General features: G+C 48.0%; 2 protein-coding genes across 12 annotated transcripts in view; both read left to right on the top strand.

The window, feature by feature from the left end:
- The first annotated feature begins 1,192 nt into the window (after positions 1-1,192).
- Positions 1,193-10,589, top strand: CETP (cholesteryl ester transfer protein). The gene is made up of 16 exons (XM_072873137.1): positions 1,193-1,456; positions 2,511-2,625; positions 3,433-3,567; positions 4,136-4,206; positions 5,307-5,394; positions 5,523-5,592; positions 5,900-5,960; positions 6,598-6,689; positions 6,976-7,155; positions 7,584-7,634; positions 7,955-8,122; positions 9,588-9,655; positions 9,787-9,829; positions 9,904-9,973; positions 10,309-10,394; positions 10,481-10,589. Exons 1-16 carry the CDS (start codon positions 1,312-1,314, stop codon positions 10,553-10,555), a joined length of 1,518 nt encoding a protein of 505 aa, XP_072729238.1. The 5' UTR covers positions 1,193-1,311; the 3' UTR covers positions 10,556-10,589.
- A 1,945-nt stretch (positions 10,590-12,534) lies between these two features.
- Positions 12,535-15,964, top strand: part of NLRC5 (NLR family CARD domain containing 5) — a 53,826-nt gene continuing 50,396 nt past the window's right edge. For all 11 annotated transcript variants that reach the window (XM_072873125.1, XM_072873132.1, XM_072873129.1 and 8 more), the window contains exon 1: positions 12,535-12,581. The gene's annotated coding sequence lies outside the window, so the exon portion shown is untranslated. The remainder of the gene's footprint in view (positions 12,582-15,964) is intronic.

Consider the following 15,964-nt stretch of genomic DNA (forward strand, 5'->3'; position numbering starts at 1 on the left):
ATGCTGGCCAGACACCTGCTATCTTTATATGTGCTTCCAACATTTAGTTTTTAATTTCTAATGCAGTATTGCCTCGCAGCAGGTAGCCTGTCCCAGGCGGCCTGTCTTGGGCCATCATGTCGCTCGCCTGGAGAAGTCTGGAGGAAGCCTACAGATGCTCGGTTTCCCTCAGCGGGTCACTGACCGCAAGTGCCTCCCACAGGGTACCTGAGGCCATTCACTTTCTCAACTCAGGAAGAAAACAGGGTGACAGGGTGGGGGCCGCCAGACAGTGGGGCTCCATGGAGGAAATGTGCTCACCCGGTGCAGGGAGGACAAGACATCTGCCGGGGAGAGGAGTGAGGCTGGCACCTGGTCTCACTCAGGGGGTTAGTGTGCTCCTGCAGCATTGCCAAGATCTCACCTTTCCTCCTCCATCAGCCTTTGCTGGCAAAATGGTTCACGTGAGCTGCTGTGAGCCTTGTTGCTGTAATAACCTCACTCTGTTTTGTCCTGGAGCTCATTTTGGGATGGGCCCCACAACAGGGGTGCGGGGGGACAGTGGTGTGCAGGGCAGGTGTGCACAAGGAATGGATGTGAACTTGGGTTTCTAATGTTTCCCAAATAGCAGCTGAGAGGCTAGGTGCATGAAAAGCTCCAGCTTAGAGGGTTCTTCCCCATCTGGAAGGTGGCAAACCACGGATGGTCCACAAATCCAGCCGAGAGGCAGAGAGCATCCCAGTCCTGTGGTCATGGACCTCTCCAGGGATGTGGGAGATGTTGGTTCAACCCAGTGGTAGCAGGAGGGATACCCTTCCTAGCAGCATGCCTCAGTTTCCCCACAGTGTGCCTAAAATCAGTGGAGAGGAGAGCAGTTAATAATGTAGGTACCTTTTGAACAGGGCTTTGCTGGGAAATTGCTGCAGGAATGCAAAATATGGAATATTTCTGTGTGAAGAGCAAATGATGAACTGGCTGGAGGCAGAGTGCCTCCAGAGTCAAGGCTGATCCCTTGACTTTATCCCCTTCCAATCTCCATCCCCCTCCAGCTTTCTCCACCCACCTTGATGCGTGCATGTCCAGAGTTAAAGCAGTTTTGGCAGGAGAGCCAAGTCCTGCAGCCCGAGTGCCTGCTGTGGGAGGAAGGCAGCGTGCGACTTGAAGAATGTTAAGGAAACTATAGGAAGATCAGGAAACGTGTGATGAGTTTTGATAACTGGAGGAAGCAGGTCATGTCCTGCTTCGAACGAGATCTGCTTGGAGGTATGAAAGCAGCCTTTGCCACAGTCAAGAATCAGTCGATCTCATCGGTGCTCCCCGCTCTGGCTGAGGATGCTCTGGGCCAGCAGGATGAGGCTGGGGACCTTTGGGATCTTGCTAATGTTTGTCCACGCGTCAGCAGCCTGTGAGTTTGGGCCCTTCCCTTACAGCGTCACAGGGATCGTCTGCAGGATGACCAAGCCTGCAACATTGCTGTGTAAGTGCCTGCTGTACGGGGCTGCGTTCCCCCGCTCTCCACCAGGAGAAGTTAGTCATAGATCAGCCAAGTGAGGGGGTTTCTTGGTTCCCTCGTGGAAACTTTATCTAGTGAAGATGTGTTAATACCTGCCTGGGAGCATGGGTTAAACCATGGGCACCTGAACTGAATAGGCACAAATTTTCAAAGGAGCTAGAAAACAGTCTTCAACCCCTCTCCTTAGTCCAAAGTTTTAGCAATGTTCCTTGCTGGGGGCTGACATGATGGAAGAACTAGAGCAAATGTGTGTTTGATTTCTCACCTTGCTGCAATTTCGTCTCTTGGGGTCGGTGTGCAGAAGAGAAGAAACACAGGGGTTCTCTGCTGCTGTGGGTATATTTGCAAGGGTTTGGGGGCTCTGTGGGTGGAGGAAGAATAATTAGTGCTTCTGCAAAGAGTGGGAACAGCTCTGTCCCATCCCCTCAGACAGTGGTACATGCAGAAAAGGATGCTGGGCCAAACTAAGAGAGGGTACTTCTCTAAGGAAAAAATCCTGTACAAGCGTGTGCCTGAGGCTGAAATGAGCTGGATAACTTTAGGAAAATGGGTACAGAAACTTAGGTCTCAGAATTTTTCCTTTGGAGACCCAACAGCTGACTGCAATACAAGCAAGCAGCAACAGAGCAAAGCACTGGGGTAAAGTCAACCGCTTGTGCAGTGTAAGGACAAGCACAGCCCCGACCTTTCCAAAATCTGCCCCTAAGGTGCAGGTGAGGTGTGTGAAAGCTGGGCTAGATTCCCTGGAAACAGCCCTGCTGGTGACTGTTGAGCCACACATGCTGCTGTCCCCAGGTGCCATCACCTGTTAAAGTTAGGGACTTGGTTTTGGTGTGGTTTTTTTTGTTTTGTTTTTTTTTTTTTACTTTACTCTGAAGCTACTTCTAGTGCTTCCTTAATCTAATGGAAATGCCTTGGATAAAACTATTCTGTAGTACTCTAATCCAGGGTGTGGACCCGACTTTGCAGCCAGGATAGATTGCAGTTTGGTATCTTTGCCCTTTTCTTCCACTGACAGTGAACCAGGAAACAGCACAGGTCATTCAAGCAGCATTCAGAAATGCCAAATTCCCAAATATCACCGGGGAAAGGTCCATGCGGCTCCTTGGCAAGGTGGCTTATGGGCTGACCAAGTGAGTATCTCTGTGTCTCTGTGCCAGGGGAGGTGTGGGCTGACAGAGAGGAATGGAAACTGGTCTTGGAGGGAGCTTTGATCCAGCGATTCCTGGTGAAAGCAAAGGTCTGGACCAGGGCAGTCACATTTTCTGATCTATGCCTTGTGGACAATTTGCACATTAAGGTTTAGGCTGCTGATGTATTATTTAAGAGCTTTTCCAACTCCGTGGGCAGACAGCGAGGCAGCGCGTAGAGCAAATCTCTGACAGTGGGGATGGGGAGCTCTGTCCCTGTGGGCTGGAGCTCCTGGGGCCCGTCGCCGACAGATGGTGCCCATGGCACATTGAGTGGCAGAGGGAACTCGGCCGGGGCTCCCGGAGACACCCGTGTCAGCAGGATGTCACTTGGTCGGGCTTTGTGACAAACAAGGCTGGGTTTCGCTGTGTTACTAACTTTTATTTGGGGACAACAAATGCAATGATGCAAATGCAGGACGGATTTCCTGCTGTGACTGCAGCTGACACAGAGCACTGCAATAAAACGGAGTTGTTTCTGCAGCGTGTTGCTCCGTGTTTCCTGTTTAAAGCATTCCTCCCCGCCTCATATCCGAACACTGCAGGGGAGGGAGGAGCAGTGCATCGAGGCTGAGCAAAAGCACCATTGCCCTTGTGCGTGGCCCCTGTGATTTGCGAAAGCTCCTGAGTGCTTCCCGGAGTTGGCACAGACCCCTTAGAGACCCCACATCCTCAGGAGCAAAGCTGTCTTGCCCGGTCACAGAAAACAGCCCCGGGGTTGGGGACAAAATGTGTTTCTGTTGTTTCTAGCATCCAGGTCAATGACTTGTCCATAGAGCAGAGCGAGGTGGAGCTCAAGGAGAATGATGCCATTCACATTGCCATTAAAAATGTGACGGCCTTCTTCAAAGGGACCCTGACCTACGGCTACGCCGGGGCTTGGTTGTAAGTACCTGGGGGCTGGCTGCTGCTGAGCACCACGGCCCCAGCTCCTGTTGCTGCCCACAGGCAGGACTGGCCCGTGGCACGAGTAGGTGCGGAGGAGCTGTGCTCCTCTGGCTCTCTAGCAATGGCAGCATTGCTTACTGCCTGAGTGAGGTGAGATTTTATATGCCAGCAGTGCTGCTTAGCCCCATCACTGCTCTTCTTGTCTTGCTTTCTGCCTTTCTGTCTGCACCATCACCCCTTGCCTGAGGAGACAAGGTGGCCAAAGCATACAAATTGACTTCTTCCCTCCCCTTTGTTGCTCTATAAACTTTGAGTGGGGAAAAAAGGGGCTTAATGCTCCCGTTCGCCTAAGTGCCGCTAAGGTGGTGATTTGCAATGATTTAAAGCCCTGATGATTTGCAAATGATTTGAGATAGGCTGCCATGTGCCGGTGCCGGGGTTTTGCATGCTGCAGTCCAAGGACCGATGTGAGAGGTTTTATAAAACCCACCCCCAGCTGATGTGCGGTCAGGGAGAAGCTGCTCCCAGCATGGGTTGCTAAATGTCCTGTCTTCTGCTGTTACAGTTTGCAGCTTTTTCATTCAGTTGATTTTGAAATCGAGTCTTCCATTGACCTCCGGATAAACATTAAACTGAGTAAGTAACAGCTGGGGATCGCTAGCTGCAGGGGGTGTTTGTGCGTGTGCTTCCTCCAGAGCAGCAGGACAGACTGGGTGATGGGCAGTGAGCCCTGGCCAGCTCTGCTCACCTCTGTGGGGATCAGATGGCATCTGGAGGCTGGAAATGGGTCTCTGCCATGCTGTGCACACAGGCTAGGAGACAACATGGCCCTCAAAGACCACATAGTTTTAACAGACCAAGCAGAGGAAGCTGGTACAAATAATTTCAGCAAAGTTATGCTGATTTACACCAGCATCAAGTGAAGAACAGTCTGGCCTTCTGGACTGTCTTTAGGACCGGCTTTTCATCTCCTGCTGTTCAGGATGACTTGAAAAAAACATGGGGATATTTCAAAAGAGTGAGCCAAATAAGGGCTTTGGTGCAGGAGGTTTGAACATCCTTATAGTCCACTTTTTCAATTGTCTCCAGGTCAGGCCTAAGGTGTGCTCTGGGAAACAAATCTTCTTCCTCAGTAGTCATTAGACTTAGACTAGAAAGGGACAGAGGCAAACTATGCTCCTCCACCTCCCATAAGGGATGAGAGGGATGTGGGTTATCAAATGTGCATCAAAATACATTTTCCTGCCTCAAAATACGTTTTCCTGGTAAGCTCCCAGGGGGAGAAGAGCAGCACGAAGCTCTCCATGACAGTATATTGCAATTTCCAAGCTTTTTGCAATATGAGTTAATTCCCTCCCCGCTCTGGTTTGTGGGTTGCACATACTGCCCAGGTTCTCCTGGGTGATGTTAGGGGGCAACTGAGTCCCTGATGATAGGAGCTAGTGAGGCAGGCAGGTATCCAAATGAAGTGTGAAGAAGGGTGTCCAGTAGACTTGCTCAGCTGGAGCTGTGAGCAGAAACCCTCCATCCAGGTACAAGGTAGCCCCATCTGCCCTGACTTTGCAGCGTCCTGAGTCTTTTGGAAACATCCCCTGGGAGGTGTGGGGAACTCTGGCTACCCCTCTGCAGTGATGCCCCGCTCCAGGTCTGCAGTGTCTGCAAAGTGCACTCGTCTTCCTCGTCTTGGTAGCAAATTAGCTATTGTTTTTTTCTTTTTTTTCTTTCATCCCATACAGTGTGCCAGAAGGACCAAGTGGCTGCTGATGCCTCAGACTGCTACCTGACTTTCCACAAACTGACGCTTCACCTCCAAGGAGACAAGGAGTGAGTCTGTCCCCCTTCAAAATCAGGCTTCACTTGCCCTGCTCCTGGTCCCTGAGCGCTTCAGCCCGAGTGTCACCCACTGTGGGCACTGCTGGGCAGTCCTTAACCATGCTCCCTGTCTTATGCAGACCGGGCTGGCTGAAGCAGCTTTTCACGGATTTCATCTCCTTCACTTTGAAGCTTGTTCTCAAGAGTGAGGTAAGACCAGCCATTTCCTGTGGACAGAGGAAAGGTTGGTTTGTATGCTACATAATCCTCTGGTCACGTATGCCCACAAGATAATAGCAATATAATTTTAGTGCTTGTGAAAAAGAAGACAAATAAATAAATAGAATCCACAAAAAAACCCAGCTTGGATGAGGTGGGAGGTTGTGCTGACACTGGGATCTCTGATGGTGCTGGACTCTGACCAACAGCCCCCAATCTCACCATGAGGCCCAGCTCTGCTCCACAACCCAAAATCCTACCCCCCGCCTTCAGTTTTTCCCATCTTTTCCTCTTGTAGGTATGCAATGAAATAAATTTTCTTGCCCAGGTGCTGGCAAATTTTGTACATGACTTAGCAGGTAAATATCCTCGTTTTTTCTGCTTTCTTTTTTATGTGCAACTTGTAACATTTGACGCCCAGCAGGGCAGTAGCCACATCCATCAAAAAAGTCCTTTGAAAATGTGTATGGGATCCCAAGCCCTCAGACAACAGCAAAATAAAACTTAACGATGTTATGCTTTGAATTTTCTGCATCAGGTTGATTTTTAAGGGTGATTGCACTGGTTGAAAGACACATTTCAGTTCATAAGGTATTTATCCTTCATTATGTAATGACCAGAGGTGCAGGATAGGTGCAGAAGGACTGATGTTAGCTAGAACAGGAGCATGCATTGGAGTATTTGGGCTGAGGTATTGCAGCATCTGTATCTGCCTGCTGAAGATTTTCCCATGGTTCCCAGTCCCAAATATCAGGGAAAAGGAGCAGAATGTAAAACTAAGAGTAATTACCCCTATTTCCCAGTGGAGAAACTGAGTAAGTGAGCAGTAGCAGGATCAGAACTAGCACCCAAAGGAATGGGGCCCCCCAGTCCCATCCCCGTGTTCTTTTATAATTCCCAGTCACCTTCTGCAGGCAGCAAGTCCTAAAAGCAACTGTCTCGCAAGCTCTGCTTTTCATATTTCTGGTGTGAGACTTTTGTGTTTTCTGCCTGCAGCAAATTTTGTCCGGGATGAGGATATCAGCGTTGATATCTCCCTTGCATCAGTTCCTTTAATAAAAGCAAATTACCTAGAATCGCATCACAAGGTAAATTAACCTGGGCTGCTCAGAGACCAAAGGTTTTCTGGCGATGATATTCACTGGAGGGCTGGGAAGGGTTGGTCCCTTTGCTGCCATGCACTGCTGCTGCAACGCAGCCAAAGGTAAGTCTGCAGTGTTGGCTGATGCCAGCCTTTCACCCAGTTGAGCAGCTTGCTCTCTGCTCTGAGTCCAGCCAGCCAGGCCTTCGCCTTGCAATGAAAAGGCAGGTATTGACATTTTGTCCTGTCTCCCTGCTGCTTGTCATGGCCAACATGCTTGCTTTCCTTTAAAGGGCCTTGTCCTGTACAAAAACTACTCTGATGTCTTCAGTGACTCTGTTTTCTCCCCGTCGCTGCTGACTGAGTCCCGAATGCTCTACTTCTGGCTGTCTGAACACATCCTCAACTCTCTGGCTTCAGCAGCTTTCTTAGATAAGCGCCTGGTGTTGACCATCAGAGGGGAGAAGTTGCAGGTGACTATTTCAGGGGTAGTTCCCTCCTTACATCATATGTCATATTTTGGGGAGAGAGTAAAAAATTATCTAAATTTTGGTTTTTGGTGAGAGCTAGTTTCTGGAGAAGATAGAAATCTATAGACAGTCACTACATGTGATCCTGGTCAGAAATTGGTACCTTCTTAGCAAGTATGTCTTACCAGGTAGTGTTATCCCTTAAAGCGATAACACCAGCTGATAGAAAACTTGTCTTCCAAGTTGTAAAGTGATGTGTTTTCTGTGGGAGTACTGAAGTAGAAAGGGGGTGAACTCAGGAGGAACTCAGCCATGCTTCTGAACTGGCCACAAGCAACACATCAGCGCTCTGGCCCATCCAGCCTGCATCAGGGCTAACCATAACCTCGTGTTTCATTTTTCTGCAATCTGTTTCTGGTTTGTTTCTGAAGGCGCTGTTTGAAATGGAAGACACAGAAGCACAGCGGAAGGCGGTGCAGATGGTAACTGCATTTTGTGTCAAACGAGGAACTTCTCAAATGGATTCTGTTGCATTGTAACATCTTGTGTCCTTCCCTCGACAACTCAAGAGTCTTGGGTGCGACTGATGGGGAAAACCAGGGACTGATGGAGAAACTGTTGTGCTTTGCAAGGAGGATTTCCCCACCCTCCATGCTGGCACAGCTTCCTTGAAATGCAGCTGAGTTATTTGGCTTGTGTGAACTGGAGGAGGAATTGGGGACTACAAAGGGGACGCAGCTGTGTGAAAGTGGGACATGGCATGGAAAAAGCCTGACTCTTCTGTTCCTCCTTATTTGACCAGATTTTTCAAGGTACCTCCTATAATGACTCTGTGGCCAAGGTGTGGAGTCTCGCCCATCCCCAAATCTCTCTTCAGCCTGAAGGGGCAGTTGTGAAGTCCTTGGTAGCAGTGGAGGTCAGCATCTTTCCCCTGGGAGAAGAGCCCCTGATGGTTCTGTACATGGAGAAGGTCAGTTCTTGCTTCTCCAGACTGTAAAGACCTTGGGACAGGCTCTGTCCCGAGTCTGGACCACTCCTGGTGCTCAGGGACAGTAATGGCAGGGAGCCCTTTGGGAAGAGGGTGGTAGCTAAACCATGGGAGGTGGAGAAGGCAGATCAGTTCCTTTTAATACTTCGATCTCTTCTCTTGACATTTGAGGCTGGGAATGATGATAGTGACCGTGTTGGCTCAACACGTCCTCTATTAGGCCAGCCCATCGCTGATGTGCAAGATGCTAAGTGCAGCACTAGAAAGCTCTGATGAGCCCCCATTAACCTGTATCGGACACAGTGAAACTCCTTTAGTTGAGGTATTTTAGGAGAGAATGAAGGCACCATGGGAATGTATTTATTTTGAAATCTCCTCATTCCCAAATTCTAGCTCTGGCCCCCACTTAGAGGATGGTTGTCTCTGTAATGAAGATACAGTTCTGAAGAATGCGAAGCTCAAAATATAACCTTTTCCTCTACGTATACCTGTATGAAAGTTCCTGCTTACACTGTGTTTTACTCCAAACTGCTTTATACTGAATCTAAGGAGGCAGAAAAAAGAAATGCCAACAGCCTTGCTGTTATGGATAACATCACAAGAAAGCAGTATGTTTGTCCAGCCTTGTAATTATGGGCTGGTATGGACACTAAACACTGCACAAAAGCATATCCCTGCCTAAGGGTAGACCAGACTCTTGAATTTAAAGGCTTAAACTGTAATTGAGAATAATTCCCTCCTGCCCTCTGCAAGTATCCCACATTAGCAGGGTGTTACAGGGAAATACACACAGCTGGTTTCTTTGCTCCAGGTGATATCTTGAAACAAATTTCTGGTAGGACTGCAGAAGCAGTCTAGAACTAGAGGTGGTCCCTAAAATCATGGCTCTCAGGATGTGATCTGCTCCTGGCCTGCCAGACCCCTGGTTGTGACCCGCAACTGGATCACAAAATGTTCCTTTTAACAAATGTTTGCATACAAGCAAAAGCGAGAAAATTAGACTAAATGGCCAGAATTCAGAGATTGATTTATTTTTAAATTTGGTTATAAATGAAAACACTATGGTAAGACTACTTGTGGTAGCCCTGGCTACCCTGGGGCTGGCCTCTCCACATCCAGTCTGATGATCCTTCATGTTGAGACAGATGGTCATTGGGAAACAACACCCTACGTAACCATTTCCTTCCTTATGCAGGATTTGGTTCAGAAAATGGCAAAAGCATCAGTCCTGTGGATGAGCCAGTCTAGGCTCCACAGGCTGAGGCTGTGGGCCTCAGAGAGGAGTTTGTTGCATGCAAATGGAGAAGTAAAATGCCAACCTTCTCTAGTAAAGCCATAAGGATGCTGAACTCTGGGTCATAGAAAGTAAACCAGAATTTCCAAATGCAACTCCCTGCTATAAGGCAAGATGTGCTACATCTCAACTCTGCCGTTCATCTCTGTCCAGGAAATCACAGTCACTATCCAAGCTGCCTATGTGGATAAGAAACTCACTTTGCACCCTTTGGACTCCAGGTTGGTACTGTGGTTTGTTGTGGGTTTCATTGCCCCTTTTAGCCCATGTCTGAGAGCAGCACAAAAAGAGGATCTCTGCAGCCCTTAGTGACCTTTTTTCCCCCTTTTTCCCCCTTTTTCCTTCCCTTCAGGACAGAGTTTAAAGTCTTTAAATGCATAGCTGATCCAAGTGGGGTAAGTCCTAAGAAAGTATTCTCTAGGCCATTTGTGGCTAAATTATGTCTTTAAAACCTTGTTCTGGCTTTCAGAATGACCCACCCATAAGAAACTTCCTGCAGACAATGATCTCGGTTGTTGGGATCCCAGAAGTGATTTCAAGTGAGTTTTCCCTTTGGGGATGTGCCAACCTACTCTGTAAAGCATCTAACATCAGATCTCCTAAACCTAAGCACTGAAAAAATACATCAATAACCCTGACAGCTGGGGGGGGAACCACATTACTGATGCAAATTTCTGCTGGATTCAGTTGGGGAATGGGGAACCCTTTGTAAATGGCTGGGACAAAGGAAAAGTGAGTTTTCTGTCAGGCCGAAGGTCGTGGGGCGTTGAGGCACGATTAGGTTTTGGCAACAGGCAGACAAGGTCACAGTACATGATGAACAGCAAGCCAGGACGGCCATACCTGTAACTGGATGGGTTTACTGATTCCATAGAGATCGAATCAGCTTTGACTTCACTGATGAACAGCAAAGGGCTTCATCTATTTGAGATCAGAAATCCTGAGATCATCACAAGAAAGGTAAGCAGAGTTCAGAAATACCTGGCTCACAAAGCCCTTCTTGGGAGTGTGGCATAACACTTTTCTTTTTTCTCTTCCCTTTTTAGGGATACCTAATTGTACAACTTGACTTTAGCTTCCCGAATCATTTGCTTCTTGATTTTCTTGAGAAAAGATTATAGAGCTGATCTCTTCATAGAGGAGCTTAGGAACTTGTGTACAAACAGAAAGATTGTGTGCGAACCAATTAGAAGACAAGCTGATTTAAATCAGCTTCAGTTGAATTTTCTTTCCTTTTCCTGAGAAACACTCCAGTTTCTGTGCAATTGTACTTCCACGGAGCCTTTCCTCTGCAAAGATCTTGATGTCTCCACCTCTATGCACGCTACTTTTTCAGGATCTTTAAAGGACTTTTGTGCTTGGGAGTAAGGGTTGGACTCTTGAAGTGCATGAGCTCTGGGTTAGCACTCACAGGAGGCAGCAGAAATGGGCTTTGCCCACCTTTTTGCATCTCTGTTTTTACATTTTGGAAATGTAGCACCTTTTGCGCTGATCCTGGGTTTCATTTCTACCATGAGCCAAGAGGCTTCTGATTTTGACAGATTTCAGCAACTCAAATGATATTACCAAACTCCAAGTGAGCTCAGAACCAGTTATGCTAAAAGACCTGGGTATGTCTGAAAAAAGTAAATGGGATGTGAATTTACAGTGCAGTACAATAATGGAGAGATCTCGTGCCCTGGGTACTTTCTTTACAGAGCCTGTAGACTCTATAAAGCACTAGGAAAATTGTTATGCCCATATTGTTGAGACAGTGGGACCAAACTTGAGAAAAGCAATAAAAATTATATGGAAGTGCAAGTGATTAAAAGAGAAAGTGGAAGTGTCTAGTCAGACAGCAGGTTCCTGTTCCTTCCTACTACAGTGCAATAATTTATCTGAAGTGGCTCAATTATTTTCCTGTATCAATTCATGCTTGCCTTTTTTAAATTTGTCTTTTCACTTGGAAGAGATCTCAGGTGACAAATCTAAGACTGTAATGGTAATTACAGTAACAAAGGCAGAGGATGATGTTCTCCCCCACAAAGTGATATTAAAGTTGGGGCTTCCACAAAGAACCCTGCGAGGCTCGTAGCAGGATGGCCTCAGTTTCTTGAGCTCCCTGGGCCTTGTGGTTGCTCCCTCCGCATTGCCATGGATGTCCTCCCCGGGGAATGAGCCAGGCCATTCTGACCTGCTCCTCTCCCACCCTCAATGCCAGAGGCCACCAAGCTCCCCCAGCACTTCCTTGGTCCACGCGACTGCTGGGTTTAACATCTCTTCAGTGGTCATGACACCAAGGCTGGTGGAGGAGAAGGCTGGGACACATGGAGTGGGCTGAATTTACAGGTTGCTCCATGGCAGCCAAGGAAGGTTTATCTTACTGGGTCTCAACCAGCCGTGCCCATGATGCAGCAGGAGCCAAGTGGTGCAAAAGGTGTGACACCATCGTGTGGCCAACGGTGGCCTTGAAGAAGCCCTGGTGTAGAGGGCAACTTTCCACCTCCCTTCCCACCCTGTTCCCATCACTGCCTCCGCTGGCTATTTCAGTACCATGTAAGGGCTTGCCCATGCTCCCTCCTGCTGTAAAGCCACCAATGCTGAGGTGATATTTGTCCTCTCTGCATGGCAATGTCTGCTGAAGACTATGGGAACTGGCTTCTGTCAGGCCAGGGTCCTCTGGTCCTCCTGAGTAACATCCCACTAGAGTGATGAGCATTAATAAAAAAGAAATGGCATAAAAAAAGCCTTTTTTCTGCCTTGGGGGTCCTTTGTCCTGCTGGGGGAAAAGTGTCTGCTGGGGACATTCAGTGCTGGACAGGCCCTTGAGGCTGGGCAAGACGGCTGCCTTTGCATGTGGGAGTGGGGACTCTGCTGAAGGAGGGGAAGAAGCAGGAAAGCGCCTAGTGGACGCCCCGAGGGTCCTGAGCTGGCTCCCTCTGGGGCTGCAGCACCCACCACAAAATGGCGGCCCAGCCCCCGCCGGGCGCTGCGGGGCGCCTCCGAGGCCGTGCCTCGCCGAGCCTGGCGCGGAGCCGGCACCGCGGTCCCACGTGCTTTCCCGGCAAAGCTGCTCTGCCGCCAGGCGGTTTCGGTTTCTGTTTTGGGGTGGTCCAGAGCTGCCGCCGCTGCAGCTATGGCAGCGTGCTCGGACAGACAGCCAGCCGGGTAAGTGCCGCAGGCGGGTCGCCCCAGGCGGGGAGGAGGCATCGTGCTGGGGCCCCCCATGAGGGTTTAGATGTGGGGGGGACTGGCGGTCTGGCTGCACCCTTTGCTTCCCCATGTTCAAGTCTAAGGTCGGAAGTGTTGCTGGAGGTGACTTTTGCTCCCAGGTGCTGGGAGCAAACCAATATCGCAGCTTTTACTAGCTGGAGCGATGTGTGGGAGTCTGTCAAGGATGAGAGTGGGGATTTTTAGGCACGGAGTTGCTAGGTTGGCCATAAAGGGGTTGCGTTGGTTGTGCTGTGACAGCTTCTGGTCTGGTGGAAACACCAGTGGGAGGTGTGGTGGGCCAGATCTAAGCAGGGAAGGCGGCAAAATAGGGCAGAGTGTGGCAGTGGGCGCTGCCCATCACCTCCCCAGCTGCTCCTTGCCACCCATGGTCCCCTCCATCCACCCCCAGTTCTCTCAGAGCTCCCCCCATCCTCTGCACCATGCTTGAGGCAAGATAACCAGAGCAAGCATTTCTGTCCGGAGATGTAGGTGTTGCTGGACCTGTGGTTTTTTTCTCATAAACGAATTTTGAAACAGCGCTGTGTGCCATCTTGCCTTGTCTGGGACTTGGCTGCAGGCTGCATCTGGTTTTCTAACCTAGCTTCTCTGGTATCTAGAGAAATATTAATAATATTTCATTGTGTGTTGCACCCTATCTGGCTAGATCTGGAGATCTCTGTGCACACAGTTCTATCTAGAAACCTGGGATTTTTTTCCTCAAATCATTCACATCTACTACGTTCTCATTAAACCTTGTCCCCGTTCCAAAGGAAAGGCAGGTTGCTTTTTTCTCTTAGATATAATGGAAATGGTAAATAAATATTTTGCCGTGTCCCAGAATAATCAGACCTATGCATATAAATAAAAATATTCCCATTGCAAGAGCCTTAACCACAATCAAGTCAGAGTTTAATCCAGTGAGAGCGTTTGCCCCTGAGTCCTATTTCTTTGGACCACTCCCCAAAAGCTTTACCTAAATTATCATCTAGCTATAGATTTTAGAATAGGATAACACTCTTCTGCTGTTCTGATGGGTATTTTTGCTCCTCTCACTGTTTTTACCACAGATGAGTTGCAGTTGGGGAATTCCTGGCTGCTTTTACTTTCATTTTGCTGTCTTTTGCTCATCAGGTCCCAAAAGCACCAAAGGGTTGTGTGCCTCGAGTGAGTTAGCAAGTGAAGAAATCAAGGCAGTGGACATTGTCCCCCAGCTCCTTTGTTTTGTGACCCCCACTTTGTTTTCGGTGCTGCTGCTCTGTTTCTGGGCTTTCGGTAAGTAGCACGCGCTCGTCAGAGCGTGCAAGAAGTTGGTAGATTTGCAACAGGGAGCTTCACATTTTGGTTTTATTTTTCATGGCCGGGAATGGTGTGAATACCAAGTTGAGGAAGGGAGGTGAGGAGTTTTTTGCAATGTGTTTTAACAGTGTTTCTGCATTTGAAGGATGAGGGCAAGAGTCAAAGCTCAAAAGTTTTCTGGCTCTTCTTGGAAGGTTTTTGTGCTTCGTTTCGAGCTCAGAGGCATTTTACTGTAGGTCACTGCCCATTGTTTCTGGTGGTCTGATTTAGCAGAGCAGTACTAGTAAAGGAGCTGTGCAGTATCACCTGAGTTTTCATCTAACCTTTCAGGGTTTTGTTCTTGAATATGAGTCTTTAGTTATTTCATGTGAGTCTACTCTTTGCCTGAACGGCTTTCGGTCTTCATTGGCATTAAGGTCTGGTTTTTAGTTTATTTTTTTAATATGGGCTTACTAAGTAGATAGTTCTTGGTCATCAGGGGAATAAAGTCAGCTGTCTACAGCTTTCTGTTTTTTGGCTGGAGAAATGTAAAATGACAGTCCGTAAAGGTTGACTGATCAGGCTACTGGGAAATGAAGTTTGTTTTGCAGGAAGCCCTGTTATTTTGCAGTTTGTTTAAATTTGAAATGTTTAAATGTTTTCTTTTAAGCTTTCCAGTTAATTGAAACATTGTTTCCTTTGTTTTTAATGCATGTGTTACTATTAGCATTCTTTATTTGTATAATTGATAATATAAAATGAATTTCATAGTAAAACATTTTGAATGAAAACTTGCAGAGTCCTTTCCAGTAAGGTTCAGAGTTTCAGTTTTTGGCATCACAGAAATGGCTTGAGGAGGACACTGGTTAAGCCCAATTTTCTTAGCATTTCACCAGGAACTTTTTTGTTGTTCTTGTTAGAATAGTGAATGAGAGGCATTAGAGAATTTTTACAAACTGGGGGTTTTACCCACATTTTGATGGATCCCAGAGCTGCTTCACTGTTTATGGAACACATCCTGAAAGCTTGATCTGGAGTGGGAACCTGGGTAGAGTCTTTCTTGCAGTGATACTGTACTATAACAGTATATGGTGACGCTGCATAATAACCAACTTGTGACATGGTTTTGATCTGAAGAGTCAGAGATTGGTAAAAGAGCGTACAGTATCACCAGCTTTGCTCTTCTTGGATGTCTGCTTGGCTTTTGGAGTGTAGGAACAGAAGAAATTGATTAGGTCCTTCCTATCCAGTCCCCTGCTGTAGTGCTCAGTCAGGTTATATCCCTTTGCTGCATTAATTTGGCTCCGCCTCAAAACATGAGGCTGTTTGAAAAGGCAGTACAGAGAGGGCTGAGAGGGGTGGTGGATTATGGGAGAAGGGGTATCCTCTTAAACATGAGTGGGACAAACATCTTGAGCAGTTTTATGTCCAGTGCTCTAACCTGGTGCCTGCCTTTTGTTTTGTCTTCAGATTCTGGGTGCATGCCATGCCCAACAGTGATGTGGGGAGGTGATGTTCTCTCTGTGCAATGTGCCCCATGGAGCAGCATGGCTCTGCTGTGAGGTCACTCCAGCACGAGCATAACTTTCTGATGAGTTAGGAATTGTCTATGCGCAGATGGGAAGGTCTTGGCTCTTTCCATCAGAGCGCCCTTCTGTCTTCCACTTCTGTTTTGAGTTCTTCCCTCAGCTCCATAGAAATCTCCCACTTTCCCTCCTTGGCCAGGTCAAGAAGGTGGCAAAAATAAAAAGCCTGAAGGCCTGTGGCTCACTTTACTGTAGATACCTGAATGGTCAGTGCAGAGGAGAGCATGTTTGGGAAGTGAGGGCTGAACACTAGAGAAGGTGGGGTCCGCAGCACGACTCCCCCATCCCTCCATCCTGGTAGTGGTGGGGTGGCTGCTGCTGTTGGGTTGAGAAGGTGTTTGCTCAGGAAATGGCAGTTACTGGGGAATGGCACTGTGTGCACCAGCCTCGTTAGGGGATGAAACAATTCTACCCAACAGGATGCTTCCACTCAACAGTGATACCAGCTTTTTGCTGAACTAGGTTGGTCACTGTCCT

Source organism: Ciconia boyciana, chromosome 9 (assembly GCF_034638445.1).
Source record: "Ciconia boyciana chromosome 9, ASM3463844v1, whole genome shotgun sequence".
NCBI classification, from domain to species: domain Eukaryota; kingdom Metazoa; phylum Chordata; class Aves; order Ciconiiformes; family Ciconiidae; genus Ciconia; species Ciconia boyciana.